The 14844-nt window shown below is 30.0% G+C and overlaps 1 protein-coding gene across 5 annotated transcripts; it reads right to left on the reverse strand.

The window, feature by feature from the left end:
- Nucleotides 1–1929: 1929 nt before the first annotated feature.
- Nucleotides 1930–8326, reverse strand: LOC129315377 (ent-kaur-16-ene synthase, chloroplastic-like). Of its 5 annotated transcripts, XM_054959015.1 has the most exons (14): nt 8225–8326; nt 6992–7044; nt 6593–6887; nt 6327–6507; nt 5021–5238; nt 4808–4928; nt 4606–4703; nt 4291–4514; nt 3956–4068; nt 3777–3875; nt 3324–3545; nt 3071–3212; nt 2669–2914; nt 1930–2540 (listed from the first exon to the last, which is right to left on the reverse strand). In XM_054959015.1, exons 1-14 carry the CDS (start codon nt 8283–8285, stop codon nt 2223–2225), a joined length of 2391 nt encoding a protein of 796 aa, XP_054814990.1. In that variant the 5' UTR covers nt 8286–8326; the 3' UTR covers nt 1930–2222. The 5 variants fall into 5 exon arrangements, with proteins under 5 accessions (XP_054814990.1, XP_054814991.1, XP_054814992.1 ...); XM_054959016.1 differs by lacking the exon at nt 3777–3875; XM_054959017.1 differs by lacking the exon at nt 3324–3545.
- Nucleotides 8327–14844: the final 6518 nt, after the last annotated feature.

A 14844-nucleotide genomic window follows, 5' to 3' on the forward strand; every position in this document is an offset into this window, starting at 1 on the left:
ATTTTGTGAGACTTATTTGTAAATAAGTCTACTCTATAGAACCTATATGTAATTTTTTCTTGATTAATTTCATGCACGTTATTTCACCATTCTAATATGGACTTGCATTCTATTTGGTTGTATTAATAAATGGAATGGGTGGTATGTAAAGCCACTCTTATTACAATAGTCGATAAAGAAAAGGTTATATGTTTAGAAATTTTTTTTAGAAAAGGTTATTATTTTATTATCATTAAAAATTTTCTCTGCAGTTTATGTTTCAAAGCAATTTGCACATTTATTTCTTTGCAGTGGACTAATAATTATAAGTTTTGAATATTTATCCAATGTTATATTTGACTATTTTCATGCTATTTAAATCATCCCAAAAATAAGTCCAATTGGTAAGAATTTAGCCCATAATTTATAAGGTTATGGAATAAAATCTTGCAGCCAATATGAATACCTTATTAGTAGCGACTTGACATACTCTAATCTTGGTGAACACCCAAGATTCAATTCACCTAAACTTTCAAAAACAACAAAAAGTTAATGAACAATATATTTTATGAATAATTTGACTCAATGCAGATTTTAAATCATATAGTGATATTAATATTTATTTAATATATTTTGATATGACAATTATGGTAAGTAAATAGCATTCTAATGACTTGTTAGCAAATTCATTTTCTTAAAGATATTCATCGAGCATGTCATGTGCCACCTCTTCTATTTATACAATCCTTTTGATTCCTCAAGAACAAATGATAGATTATTTTAATTTATTCTTACTTAATGGTTTATAATTTTAATTCCACTACTGATTATTATATATTAGATTTATAGAAGGAGTTGGAATTAGTTTTTTTAAAGAATATCTGAAAATATTTGCTATATTGATAACGATTGATTTTAAAGCTTGAGGAATGATTGATTATTTTAATTCATGCATGAAAAAAGATTGATAAATTTATTGAAAATTGTTTAATATATGATTTTTTTAATAAGAGCAGAGAGATAGCGTTTTCATATATTATAAATGCTCCGTATCTACTTTGTTATTATTTATATATTTTATTTTTTCATATTAAATAATTATTTTATTATAAATATTAAAATATAATTAATAATTAATTATAGTTATTATTATTTATTTCCTCTCTACTTTAATAATTAATGCAATTTATTATTTATTATTTATCATAATAATTTAATCAATATTTGTAATTAATATTTATTATTGTTTAATAATTAAAATCAGCGAGGTGACATTTTCTAAGTGGTTAAATGCCTCTTTGCTTTGTTATTAAATTAGTATATTGTTAATCAGCTGATTAAATTATTATTTGTTATAATTAATAAAATTTTAACAAATCTAAGATTTGGTATTTAATTTTGAGGTTAAAAAATATGTTGTCAAAACTAAATACTTTTAGAGATATTAGAATTAATGATACATTATTATCTAGGTAAACTTATTAAATTAATATGTAATAAATATGATTAATATTAATGTTATTTAAATATTTATAATAAATTAATTAATAATTTATAAATATAAACACAGAGTTGGGGCATTGTAATTTATGGAAATTAATTATAGATGAGTGTCCTTCTAGCCTTCATAATGAAATTGTATTAGGCTTGCAGAGCAATTTTTCTTCTTTTGGAGGCCTTAGGTGTGATTGTGTCTTATAAATTTTGGAATGTAAAAACATAGTTGGTAAACTTTTTCCACACGTGATGGATTGTCCATTGATCAAGATACATTATTACACTTTGTTCAAGGTGAAAAATTTGTAAATATTTCCATAAGCTATTTGAGCATGAAGATATGTCCTAGCCATAGTAAACTCCCATAACCTAACTCAACTAAACTTTTTTTCATTAAAAAAAAGGTCAACATACACAATGTTTGACACATTGTTATATAGGAATATCAAGATAAATGATAAATATCCAGATTAATATTTCTATAAACTTTTTTCATCAATTGGAAAAGTCAACATACACTAATGTTTAGCACATTCTTATATAGGCCAATGGAATACAACCTATATGTACAAGAATATCAAGATTAATGATGCTTAGTCTTCTACAATAATAAATTGGACTAACCCATAGACCCTTTATTCATCTTTCTGTGGCCCTAAAGGACTTAGTCATGTTTAATCCTTAGTTCAAGCTTCTTGTAATTTGAAGTTTCCAATGAAATGAGAGAGTTTGGAATGCTATGTGATCTATGAATCCAAAATGATAGGATGATTTAGAACTACGTTCGAGATGTTCAACACCTCATTAGGCATCTCCTTGGCATGAATCACATCATCCTTCTTATAAGCTAGGTGAAGTGTTCTACACATTTTCCAATAAACATCTTTGACATCAGCTGAAATCATGCTTCCTTTTTTCTGCAGCACTAATCTCAACAGCTCTTTTCTTGTCTCATCAATCTTTCTCTTTATCTCTTTTATAATCTGTTCTTCACTTCCTGCCCCACACCCATGGTTCAAGCGCAAGCTTATTGAGTTGATAAATTTCCCTTGTTCTTTCTCTCTCTGCAAAAATATATGTACAATCTTATTCACTTACTGTGTTACAACTATCACCTCCCCTCTCACTATTACTTCTAGATATTGGAAAATTTAAAGAAAAATTTTAGATGAAGGAAACAGATAATGATCACCTGGTAACCGTTGATATCATTGAGGTATCGCCCATGGAGACTGACAACCTCAAAGAGGCGATTGTATTCATCACTTTCAATGATAGCCTGTGGAAGCTTGGGTCCAACAAGATATACTACAGGGACGATAATTGGTCCCAATGCTAATGTTATGATTCCGTTACGCTCATATTCTTCTATGCTTGGAACACACTTACCTCTGGACCATTCTGCTTCCTTTAACATAGACCGCAGCAAATCCACCCACTAAAAATGATAAATGACAACATTCATGTGATTAGAAAACATGTAAAATATAGTTCGTCAATGGAGTTTAGTTTGATGATGAAATTAATGAAGAACAAAAGGATATTGCTAGTCACTAGAACAACTAAGCCGATATTGTAACAATTATGATCTTACAGTTTGAATCAAGTGGTTCAACACACAACGCCCTTGAACTTTATATACTTGGGTTGCAGTCTCACATATTGTTCTCTTTAATGCTTCAAATAGTATCTTCACCGTCTCAGAACAACTTTCTTTGTTGACATCTATGTCCCACCTGCAGTTCAATTAATGTTCAAAACAAATAATCTCATCTTATATGTATGTATGTATGTATGTTTATGGAGAGAGAAAACTAAATATATGGGTTTATTAGAGTCCAACATACTTCTCCATTAACTGTACGAGATTTATCTGTTCATGTTCGGTACTCCAAACATCAAAGAAATCATCAACCATACAGCCGAGCAAGCCTTGTTTTGCCCATGTAAGACGTGCTTCACGAAGTTCAGGAGAGGTGAGTGTCGTTGAAACAGACAAGAAGGTATAGGCAGCTTTTGTTTTTGAAATTGGAAAATGTAGTTTCTCTAGTCCACTATGCATAACCCACCTAATTATCATTACATGCTTATTAGTGATTCAAGCACTGACATTATATGTTAGGATGAAAATGCTAACTAGAATTGAATGCTTTCTATGAAACATAGAATTTAATGATAAGTTCTTTGAATTTTTAATATATATATATATATATATATATCAATTCAATTTCTTCAATCACATAAAAAAAACCTCAAATTTTCTATATATACTCAGCTTTAGGCTTGGAAAGGGTACTGACCGATTAAATAGATCAAGTTCTTCATGAAATAACAACCGACAGTGGTTAAAGTTTTCCACTCCTAATTTCAGGAATTCACTATTTGCGAGGTTGAAAGAACTGAATGACAATATCCATAAAATATGAAGTGAGTAATCAATGTAACTCATGAAACTCGAGAAGGGTATTATGATATGTACCTATATGAAGATTTCAAAATTCTCTTTTGATCCACTCTATAATGGTCTATAGATCTTCGATTGAATACAAAATCCAAATAAGCATGATGAGGAAAACACAAAGCAAAAGATACCTAAAATTGATAAATGAATTATTAAACTTTAGAACTAAAATCAAATACGTAAGATTACTATATATAATAATGCACATAGCGAAATGACCTTATAATTTAATGGCATGTTAGTTCCTCTATAAGTAGGAAGTCACGGGAAGTCACGAGTTCGATCCTACTTGTAATTAAACTTAGGTTATTAGTGCATGCCCCTTTGATTCCAAAAATAATGCACATACATACCTCGTGGTCAATATTGTTATAAATTTTATGAGTATTTCTCGAGGAAGAAGACAAATATTCATGAAGAAAGTGTCCTGTCCAGGTGTTTAGTTCATCCAAAACTGAATCATTTGAATTTGAAACTATATGTGAGGCTTTATGTAATTCCAAAACAGCCTCAACATCCTTCAAATAACCCTGAAGGGTATTGAAGAATTTGTCCTTTGAAAAACGATCAAGTGCATCTGAAAATATACAAACACCAGCCTTTTTTAACAAAAAAATCTTATTTAAGTGAAACAATGATTTAGTGGTAAGAAATTAAAGACATAAAACCTGAAGAAACATCATATCCATGCAAACGTAGTAAACGAAATGCCATGGCACATGTGGTAGGTTCTAAAACTATATCATCTTCTTCCCGTTGCCACATCCTGTTTTGAAATCGAAAAGAAACATAGATTAGATTCTATAGCCTTCTTCAATTCGAAGCCTGCCAATTACACAAAGGAAATTAATATGGATACTTTAATGATACCTCCATGTATCATCCAATACATTTATAATTTCCTCCTTGAAATGGCAATTGATCCCTAGTTTCACAAGACTATCTACCATATGGAGTCGAGCATACACATCAAAAGGATGTATAGTTGGAACTAAACAGTGCAAAACCCAAAAATTAATGTAATGCAAAAAGAAGAAGAAGAAGAAGACAAATCTATCAAAGTAGGTTTTGTAAATGACAAACCAGCATGTTCAAATTTATCCAACAGTGAAACCAGATAATCAAGACAGTGTGCATTGTTAATATGAGTGTATGCTGCTACGGTGGCAGCTGGAGAGTTAAAAAGAGAGCCATTATTTCTCTGAAATTTCATTATCATTTCCCAATTATGTGACTTTCCAAATCCTTCTGAAATGTACGCGACATATGCTTTCCATCCTTCCGAGTTGCTTCCCCACCCACTGCAATATTGCCACACACGAAAGTGCTCGAGAGTATTATTTTCATCAAAAATATTCTTCAATATGATTGATTAAATTTAAAAAAAGACAAGTTTTAATTTTTAGGATATAAGAACAAATTGGCTCCTAAATTATAGGTCTAAGAGCATATGAGACCCTAAACTCTCTTTTTTGTGCAATATTCCCCTTCCAACTTTTTTAAAATGGTGCAATTTAACTCTTATCATTAGAAAAAGTTAAATCTGACTATAAGTTGATAAGAAAATGATAGAAAATGGCCTCAAAAATTACAGAGAATGATCAATAAAATTTTCTTGGTCCTTTTTTGTAATTTCTTGGGTCCTTATCTATAATGTTTGGATCTTTTACTGTAATTTGTGTGGAGAATGATAGAAAAGTTCCAAGGAGACTAATTAATTCAAATTAAATCCCAACTGTCAAACTCTAGAAATTTACAAATCCAATTTTCAATTTTGCAACTTCGTTATGATGAATTTGCGACTTCTGCTCCAAATTTTAACAATCATGTTAAAATTTGGAGCAGAAGTCGCAAATTCTTTACAATAAAGTTGCAAAATTGAAAGACAAAATTACAAATTTGTGAAATTTGGCACTTGGGACCTAATTTAAATTAATTACCATGTTAAAATTTGGAACAAAAGTCGCAAATTTATCACAACGAAGTTACAAAATTGAAAGACAAAATTGTAAATTCATGGAATTTGGCACTTGGGACCTTATTTAAATTAATTAGTCATCTTGAGACCTATCTATCATTTTTCCTAATATTTTTGCCCTTTTATGTCATTTTCTGGTCAACTAATGGTCAAAATTCAGTTTTGAAGGGCCAAATTACTCTGTTTTCAAAGTTGAAGGGGAATATTGCACTCAAAAATGAGTATGGGAGCCAATCTGCTAAATTAGTCTCATTTTTATGGCTTGTGAGAATTGTTTTATGATGTTGTGGGAAATGATTGCTATACCTGAAACCATGCATGGAGAACTCTGCTGATATTAGTAGTTTATAGATGTCAAAGAAGCATATTGTTTATGAAGAAGACAAGGAAAAAATTAAGAAAAAATGGTACCTTTGGAGCTCCAATTCTCTCTTTTGGACAAATGACCCTGAGCATTTCCCTCCAAAAGGAAGATTTAGATTCATATTTTGGGCTTGCTCAATTAAATGAGAAAAGATAATATCAAATCCAATTGGAGAAAGTTGTTTATCATCATGAGCTGCAGCAATGTTTGATTCAATATATCCAAGTCCTTCAATAAAAGAAAATCTCCCAATTATTTTTTCTATTTTGTGTTGTCTGTATCTTTTATTGTAAGATTCATAACATATCAATACCTCTATTGATTTGTTGTTCACCAACGCTCCATTGTTTTAGTGTAAGAACACAAGCCAAGGTTGATAGAAGTGAATCTTTAGACAATAACTCATTATTACAACCAGGAAGACCCCATGATCCGTCTATGTGTTGATTTTCTAATAACCAATTCAAAGATTGAGGGAACAAAGGATCTTGTGGAGAAGTAGGTGATGGTATCATTGCCACCCAAGCAGTGTCATAACTTGATACAGATAGCTCAACATTTTCAAGCAACTTCTTTATTCTTTCTTTATTCACCTCTAACATCTGCATCTGCATTTAATAAACTCACCACTTTATTTCATTTTTTTTTACATTAAATGGCATATTGGAATTAGATCATCGTAGATACAAGAAATGAAAGGTTGATATTTTACCATGTTAGTTCCGTTCCCAACTTTGTCCTTCGCAGGAAATCCAACCGAGGTTGCTGGGAGATTTGAAAGAATAAAAACGTTAGATTTTCTTAATCATGTACTTATATATACACGATATATTGAAGTTATTAGTACCAAAAATGTGTAAGTTATCCATGCACTGATCATCAGCATCTCAGTAACTCCAGTTCCAAACTTGATACAAGATTAGCTTTAATACCCTTCATGGTGCTCATCACGTCTGATGAGACCAAAGTCATCCAGATTTCATCCGAATCGTTTAAATATAAAAATTTTAACTTTTAATTTTAAAAAATATGTTTTGGTGAGTGTGGATTAGGAGATTATCTTTATTGTATTTGTATTTATAAAAAAATGATAAAAATTATAAAGTTTTTAATAAATCTGCTCATCACCAATATGGAGATTTAGATTTAATTTCAACATTCAAAATTTAATATAAAAAATTTTATATTTTTTATAAATTGACTTTCCATATTTCTAGATTTAATATTAAAAATTTTTATAATTTTTATAAATTTTTATTTGATAAATATATTATCAAAAGTAAAGATAATTTATAACCAACACTTTTGAAAACAAAATTATTTTTAGAATTACAGGTTAAAAATTGTAAATATGAACTGACCAAGTTAAGGGTCCATTTGGTTTAGTTTATTTCATGAAGAAATTACTTTTTTTTTGAAAAAGGTCTATTTTGTGAGTTTTCATTATAATTGTTTAAAGTATTAAAAATAACTAAAATTCAAAAAAATTATATATTTCTTATTATTTTAAGAAGTTACTTTGAGTAGCTTCTGAAAATATTCTAATCCGGTATATAAGAGAGTGTTTTAAAGAGGTGAGATATGAAAAGATATCATAAAATTTTAAAATAATATAATAATAAATTATTTTTATAAGACAAAAATAAAAGAAGATATCATAAAATTTAAAAATAACTAACTAATAATAACTTTTTTATTATTGTAAAAAAAAAATAATGTCTTTCTTTATAAAATTTCTACAAAATAATAAAACAAAAAAAATCAACAAAATAATTTTTTAAAAAAGTCTCTAAACTACCTAAAAATTACTTATTTGTTAATTTTAAACAAACGCCTTAAATCTAAAAGGCTCAAGTCTCATGTTGATCATAATGATGATAACTGAAGCCATTCCTTGCTGTGTGTGCGCGTGTGAGAGAGAGAGAGAGAGAGAGACAGATGAAACCTGGGAAATCCAAAGGAGAAGAGGGTGGGAGCGAGCGCGACATGGTGGTACCAAGAAACATGATGAAAATTTTTGTTTTTCAAAAGAGCACAAGTATCTGGTGCTCTCTTTGATATATATATATATATATATATAAAAGGTTTTTTCCAATACATCTAATTTTCCTTTAAATAATAGCATAATCAACTTTTGAATTTTATTCTTCATTTTTTCATTTTATAATCACCCAGCTATCAGAAAGTCAAAAACACTATTCAAGTTCTTGTTTATGACTTAAATTCATTGGATCCTTTCTAGTCAAAGCCACTTGATATAGGGAAGAAAATGGGGAATCACAAACAAGACACGTCTTCTCACTGCATCATTGGAAATTTGATAAATAAATGGGAAAATATCATCTGGAGGATCCTTGGAGAAATTTTATACCAGCTGAAGACCTTAAGATTCTAATATTGTACTGTATCCTCTGGTACATATAAGGGAAAAAAAAGTGTTTATGGCAAAAATCTAATTACTCCTAAAGTTTGAAATAATAACCATTTGAGTTTTGACAACAACAAATTCAAAAATGAATAAGTTAGAAAAACTAATAGAACATGTTGAATTAGACAAGTGTTACTCCTACAAGAACACAAATCAATTCAAATTTTGATAACAACTTATTTGCAATTAACAACAATCCATTCAGAAACAAACAAGGGGGTAAGTTGGTCTTTTCTCATAAAAACTTATGTCTTAAAGTATAAAATTTCTTTAGGGTTCCTTTGCTTACATTTTCGCTAAATAAATAGATATTTTGAACTAGATATTTTTTGAAGATGAATTGATATCCTAAAATATAAGATAATTTTTGAAAAAAAAAAGATTCCATTAGTGATGATTATTTCAATATTATCCCCCTCATTATTTTACTCTTTAAATCTTCTTCCCTTCTCTTATTAATGGAAGGCATTTTTTTTTTCAAAAAAATGATATAAAATTAATAGGGGCCTTTGCATAGATAACCCACATTATTAGCTCAATTAAAAGAAATAACCTATCCTTTCTTAAATTTCAAAATGACTTTTTTGATATTTAGATTATAATTAATTTACAAAATTTCTCTTTTTAATATATGTTTTTTTCAAATACTAGGAGATTCAAAATGTAAAAAATATCTTGAACGAGAGAGACAAATGTGAGAGAGAAGATAGAACTTGATGCGAAAAAGACAAACGTGAGATAGTAGAGTAGTGTGAGCGAGCCACATTCACGACGGTGAGAGATAAACACAAGGTGACTTACATCGACAGTACTCAATAAAATGAAGCATGTCAGTGGGAAAACGAAGCTACATGTTTCATCAGAATTTTTTATGATAAGCTAAGAGTTCAAAATTTTTTATCAACTATGTTTCATCTATTTTTGGCAAAGGATTTTGCATTTTTTGTGTTACTGATATGCTATACTAGATCATTGGTATACAACCGTATATCAATTATAAATAAGTTTATATTTAATTGTCTAGTTATATTGATCTACAATAGTATATCAGTGATATACTATTATATGTCATTAATATATAAGCCATATTAGCAAAAACTTACCAATTTGTTTTGCATATCAATGATATAATATTGTAGATTGGTAATGGAGTTTTTCCTTCAATGTCTAATGTCCTCTTCATAATATCTGGAAAAAACAAAGAGGGAGAGAGAAGAAAAGCTCTACGATGAAGATGATGATTAAAGCAAATCAAATCAAAAATTTTGATAAAGAAAAGCATTGTACAAGAGATGAATATGATGATTCAAGAAAATCAGATCAAAATTTCTAATGAAAAAATATTTAGAGATGATAAATTAGAGAGGGAGCACACACAATACAATTTTTAATGATAAAAATGAAAGATCCAGTCAATTAAAGATTAGTTAAATCAGATATATTTTTATTTTAATAATAAATTTGTTTTGAGGATAAAAAAGAAAAAAACACATCTAATTGATTTTATGAATGGGCCATTTTTTAAAATACTCAAAAACCTCATCCATAATTTATGGGAGTTATATTTTTTTGATGCCATTGAGTTAATTTTCTCAAATTATAAATTGTTTACAATGAATTTTATAGTATGTGTAACTTATCATAAAAGGTTTTGGACTTCGATTAATCATGGTACTTGTTGGTGATATAATTTATGTTTTTTATTTTATTTTGAGATTCAGCTAGACACATTTTTATATATATTTAATTTACTTATGATTTCTTTTTAAAAAAATTGCAATATTTATAAGTAAGGTTGTCAGAATCTCAAGTCTAATTGTTTAAGTGTATGAAGGAAGTAATCAAAATGTAAACTTGTATTGTAAAGCTATAAGATATTAGGTTTATTAATAAATAGCTATTAAAAATAATTATAAATAATTAAAATATAATATATGATAATAAATGTATTTAAATATCAATGAACTTCATATGTTAAGTTATTAAACACAATCAAATATAAAATATTTAAATAAAATCCTACTACGTTTTAATTATTTTCATAAAATTTTAGAGCATTCATATGTTATCGTCAAACTCGAGGGTTGAGGAGTGTAAGAGATACTACTATAAAATACCCTCTTACTTGACGATTATTTTAGAAATTATTTGACATTTTTTAACTGTCAAGTAATGAGGCACCATATATTTATTTGACGGTTAAAAACTGTCAACTATTTTAGAGATTACTTGACAGTTATGTCAAAATAATCGTCAAGTAATCACTTAAACATTTGCATATACTGCAGTAATATACTTGACAATTTTTAAAATAACTGTCAAGTATTTAGTAACATTTGATGGTTATTTTGTAACAAGCGTCAAATATGTTTTTGCAAATTCTATGTGTCAAATACTTGACGGTTATTCCATAATAACCGTGAAATAACCGTCAAGTATTCATACATACTTGACGGTTCTTTCGAAATAACCATCAAGTAAACTTATACTTGATGTTTCTTTCTAAATAACCATCAAGTATTTATGATGTGTTTTCTTAAAAGAAAAGCAGCCCCCCTTGCAAATACAAAGCAATCAATTATATATACCAGCCAGCCAATAATAAAAAACAATTGAATCATTATTTACATTGAAATTACAATCTAAATATCTTTAATTTATCTTATATCTACCTATACTCTAAACCCGATGCCATAAAAAAATCTATAACTTTACCTACTTTATAAGTTTAAATTTTAAAATTAATTAGCCTCAGACATAAAATTGACTAAAAAAAATAAATGTGTATACCAAAATTAATTGAGCCTAACCACTGCTGCTATCCACATGTTAAACACGGCCTGAGCTACCTCTTCAAGGGCTTCCTCTATATGTACAGCTGCATACTGAATACAGTAGGCTTCCTTGAAGTACCATATGTAAAGAGTTACAACAAATTCAAGTTAATAGCTATCTAACAAAAGTTGTTAAAATTTATAATTTAAGTATCATTAAATTTAATATATACCTTGTTAGGTAATGTGGTAGGGGCATGGGTGATAATGTCCTTCAAGAATCTCATCAAGCAATAGCCACAGTCATTGCTTTAATCTGGCTAAAGTGGACACCATGAAAAAAAATCACATATCAATAAAATAATAGTTAAAAGGCCATGGTTTGTTAATTAAAAACTTAGTCTATTAGGTTTACCTTAACTGTAACCCATATCTCACAAGATTCCAATACCCTTAAGCGAGGGGACAAGGTCTTGTTGGTTGTAGTATGATACAAGACCGTAGCTCTAAGAAGGAAATAAAGAATAAATGTTAGCAATTCAATATATATGGATATTTAAATAAAAATTGATAAAAATTCAACTTACTTATTAAAAAGTTCTACCATATCTGGCCTATTACTTGGTTCTCTATTTAGAGGATCAAGATTCCAAATTTTTGAAGCAACAGGGTTAACCACAATAAGCATCCAGTGCCCCCTAATAAGAAATAACAAGTGTTATCAAATAAGTAAATATAAAAAATATTTACTGATACCAAAAGTAGCTAGAAAATGGCTTACCCTTGACAGTAAGAGCAAGAAATAAAGTATCATTACTTGCTCCCCTTTCCTTAAATTGATTTGAAAGCTGCCTTGCTTGATGTTCAAGAGCTTCCTTTGTAATTCCATTATAGGCAGAGACATTGTGGGGATTAATCAGCTTGAATCTCAACTCAAGGCCACTAGGAACCACAAATGAGGTATAAAGGTGGCTTAGGTAAAAAAATAACTAGGTTAATACACACGCATGCACACATACATATATATAATTAAAGTAATTAACTGAGAATTATCGAAGAAATACCTCATGTAGAAGCTCATCAAACTAGTACTAGCCATTTCGTGCTTGAGAATTTCATTTAAAATTTCATCACGAACAACTTCAAACAAGCCCGATCTTCCATACAGCCCATCATCAAAACTAATGATATCCCCAATCACAACTTGATGAGCCATCCTCATAGCCATCGCATATGTCTCAAGAGAGGCACGGTATTTGTATTCTACAGTTGGCACCAGTGCTGCTGGATATTGCGAAACTGTGGCTGACTCTTTGGTATGGCCCGACTTACCTTTTAGCTTGCTCCTCCCTCTCAGCTGTACAACAAAAAAGTTAGATATTTATAATTATATTATAAAATTATAAATAACTATTTAAATTGTACCTTTTTCTTTGGAGGCAATGGGTCCTTTGCTGGCTTTGGTGTTACCACTATTACAAGATAGCTAGGCCATGTAACGAAGCTCCCTACTGCTTCCCCCACCGTCTGTGCCTCATCAGTAGGAACAGGCAATGGATAGTTGGGGTCAATGGCAACAAGTAGAGAAACTCTAACACAGTCGAGCGGGAGGGGATGATTATAGATTGTGTCCCCGAGAATGTTGTACACATGCCCTATTATAACCACTCTACGTACAGGAGTGTCTGCTAAACAATTGCAATCGTTCTCGCCTTAATTAAACAAACAATGACAATCAGTTTCTAAAATAAAAATAATTAGACAAATTCATAAGGTAAAACATATTACCTCAAGTAGTTTTTCTGAGGGGACTGTGCAGCTATCTTTTTGACTAGGGCTAATCTCACCTAAAGTCCTCCCAAGGACTTGCCCTTTCAACAACATGCCAATTAATACTGCCTGGGCTAGTAGTTGCTGCTTCATAACGGCTTGCTCTTCTCTCAACTCTTGGACCTTAGACAAAGAAGCTGATGTTCGCTTTTTTATCTTGCCAAAATATTGCTTCTTCATGACTCCGAAGCCAACACCCTTGACACGACCAGGGTAGTCAGTAGTTCCCAATGCTTTAGCCAAGATATCCTCATCCTCAAGAAGGTTGCCCTGTGAGATTTCTTGAGAGATGGAATCCTGTGTAGAGTAAATATGATTAGTTTGGATATTCATAATTAATTATTAAGTAGTAGATAAATATAATACTTACAATCTTTTCAATAACCTCCTTCACACAGGGGTTGTCAATAATTCCTTCTTTGTCAGTGCGTGCCAATGCCCAGAGCTTATGGCGGGATATGGTAACCTTTTTTCCCTCCTCCTCTAATTGTTTCTGCTCAATGCCTGCATACCCCAACCTCCCTGCTCTATAAGGATATTCGTTCTTCACTACTCTCTCCTTATTCTGTGTACTTAATTACTTGACGAGTTAATAACAAAATTTTTTATTAGTACATGCACATATAATCAATAAATAACATCAAACTTGAAATTTAAGAAACATTAATACCTTGAATTCCTTCTCACGCCGTGAGGCAACAAAAGCATCCCAATCCTCTTGTTTTACCAAAGGCTGTAATAAGGGAGGAACTCAAGCTACAAATTCAGCATCAGGATCTTTCAAATATTTCTGTGTGATGAAATATTTGAAAGACTGTAGTGCCCCTCCAGCCTTTTGTAGGACAAAATCTTGCCTACTCTCATCAATGTCAAATCCTGATTGCAAAATAAAATAAACAACATATTAGATGCATTAATTTTAAAAATACTTTATACCAAAATATACTTAATAAAATGTAACTTACTGCTACAGTATCCCAAATAAGAGCCTTTGTGGCCTCATCTACTTTGCACCATGATTTTATTGTGATAGGCACAGTAGTCTTTGCCACCACCCCAATATAACTTATGAACTTTGAGGATTTAATTGCTTGCCCTTTCTTGTTCCATTGCACATCAATTTTTTTTCCTGTAGCTCTTGTTTTTGTCACCTCTTCCATTATCGTTAGGCCCTGTTCAATGTTATTATACTCTTGCTCTAGCATTTTCTGTGTACTCGAAACCTCAGTCAAATTTGTAGCTAGAATTGATGGAGGGTATCAACAGACTCGCTATCAGAAGCCATTTATCTATAAAGGAAGATAATTAAATCAAACATTAAATAACTTAAACAAAATTCACATAATTAATTCAAACATTAATCAACTTAAATAAAAAGAACAAAATTAATCAACTTAAACAAAATGCACACAATTAATTCAAGCATTAATTAACTTAAATAAAAAGAACACAATTAATCAACTTAAATAAAAAGTTTCATCATTCAAGTTCTCATATAACTTAATTATACTCAATCAAGTTACCCAACAACAA

Source organism: Prosopis cineraria, unplaced genomic scaffold (assembly GCF_029017545.1).
Source record: "Prosopis cineraria cultivar Desert tree isolate PC_DT_omini unplaced genomic scaffold, ASM2901754v1 PC7, whole genome shotgun sequence".
In the NCBI taxonomy this organism is placed as follows: domain Eukaryota; kingdom Viridiplantae; phylum Streptophyta; class Magnoliopsida; order Fabales; family Fabaceae; genus Prosopis; species Prosopis cineraria.

What these genes read in the sequence shown, in the direction of transcription:
- LOC129315377 (XM_054959015.1), bottom strand. Translation starts at nt 8,285, where the DNA reads ATGTTTCTTGGTACCACCATGTCGCGCTCGCTCCCACCCTCTTCTCCT. An exon ending in TTCTCCTTTGGATTTCCCAG is followed by an intron (nt 7,045 to 8,224) that starts GTTTCATCTGTC and finishes CAAATCTCCCAG; the next exon opens with CAACCTCGGTTGGATTTCCT. An exon ending in ATGATATCAACGGTTACCAG is followed by an intron (nt 2,541 to 2,668) that starts GTGATCATTATC and finishes ATATTTTTGCAG; the next exon opens with AGAGAGAAAGAACAAGGGAA.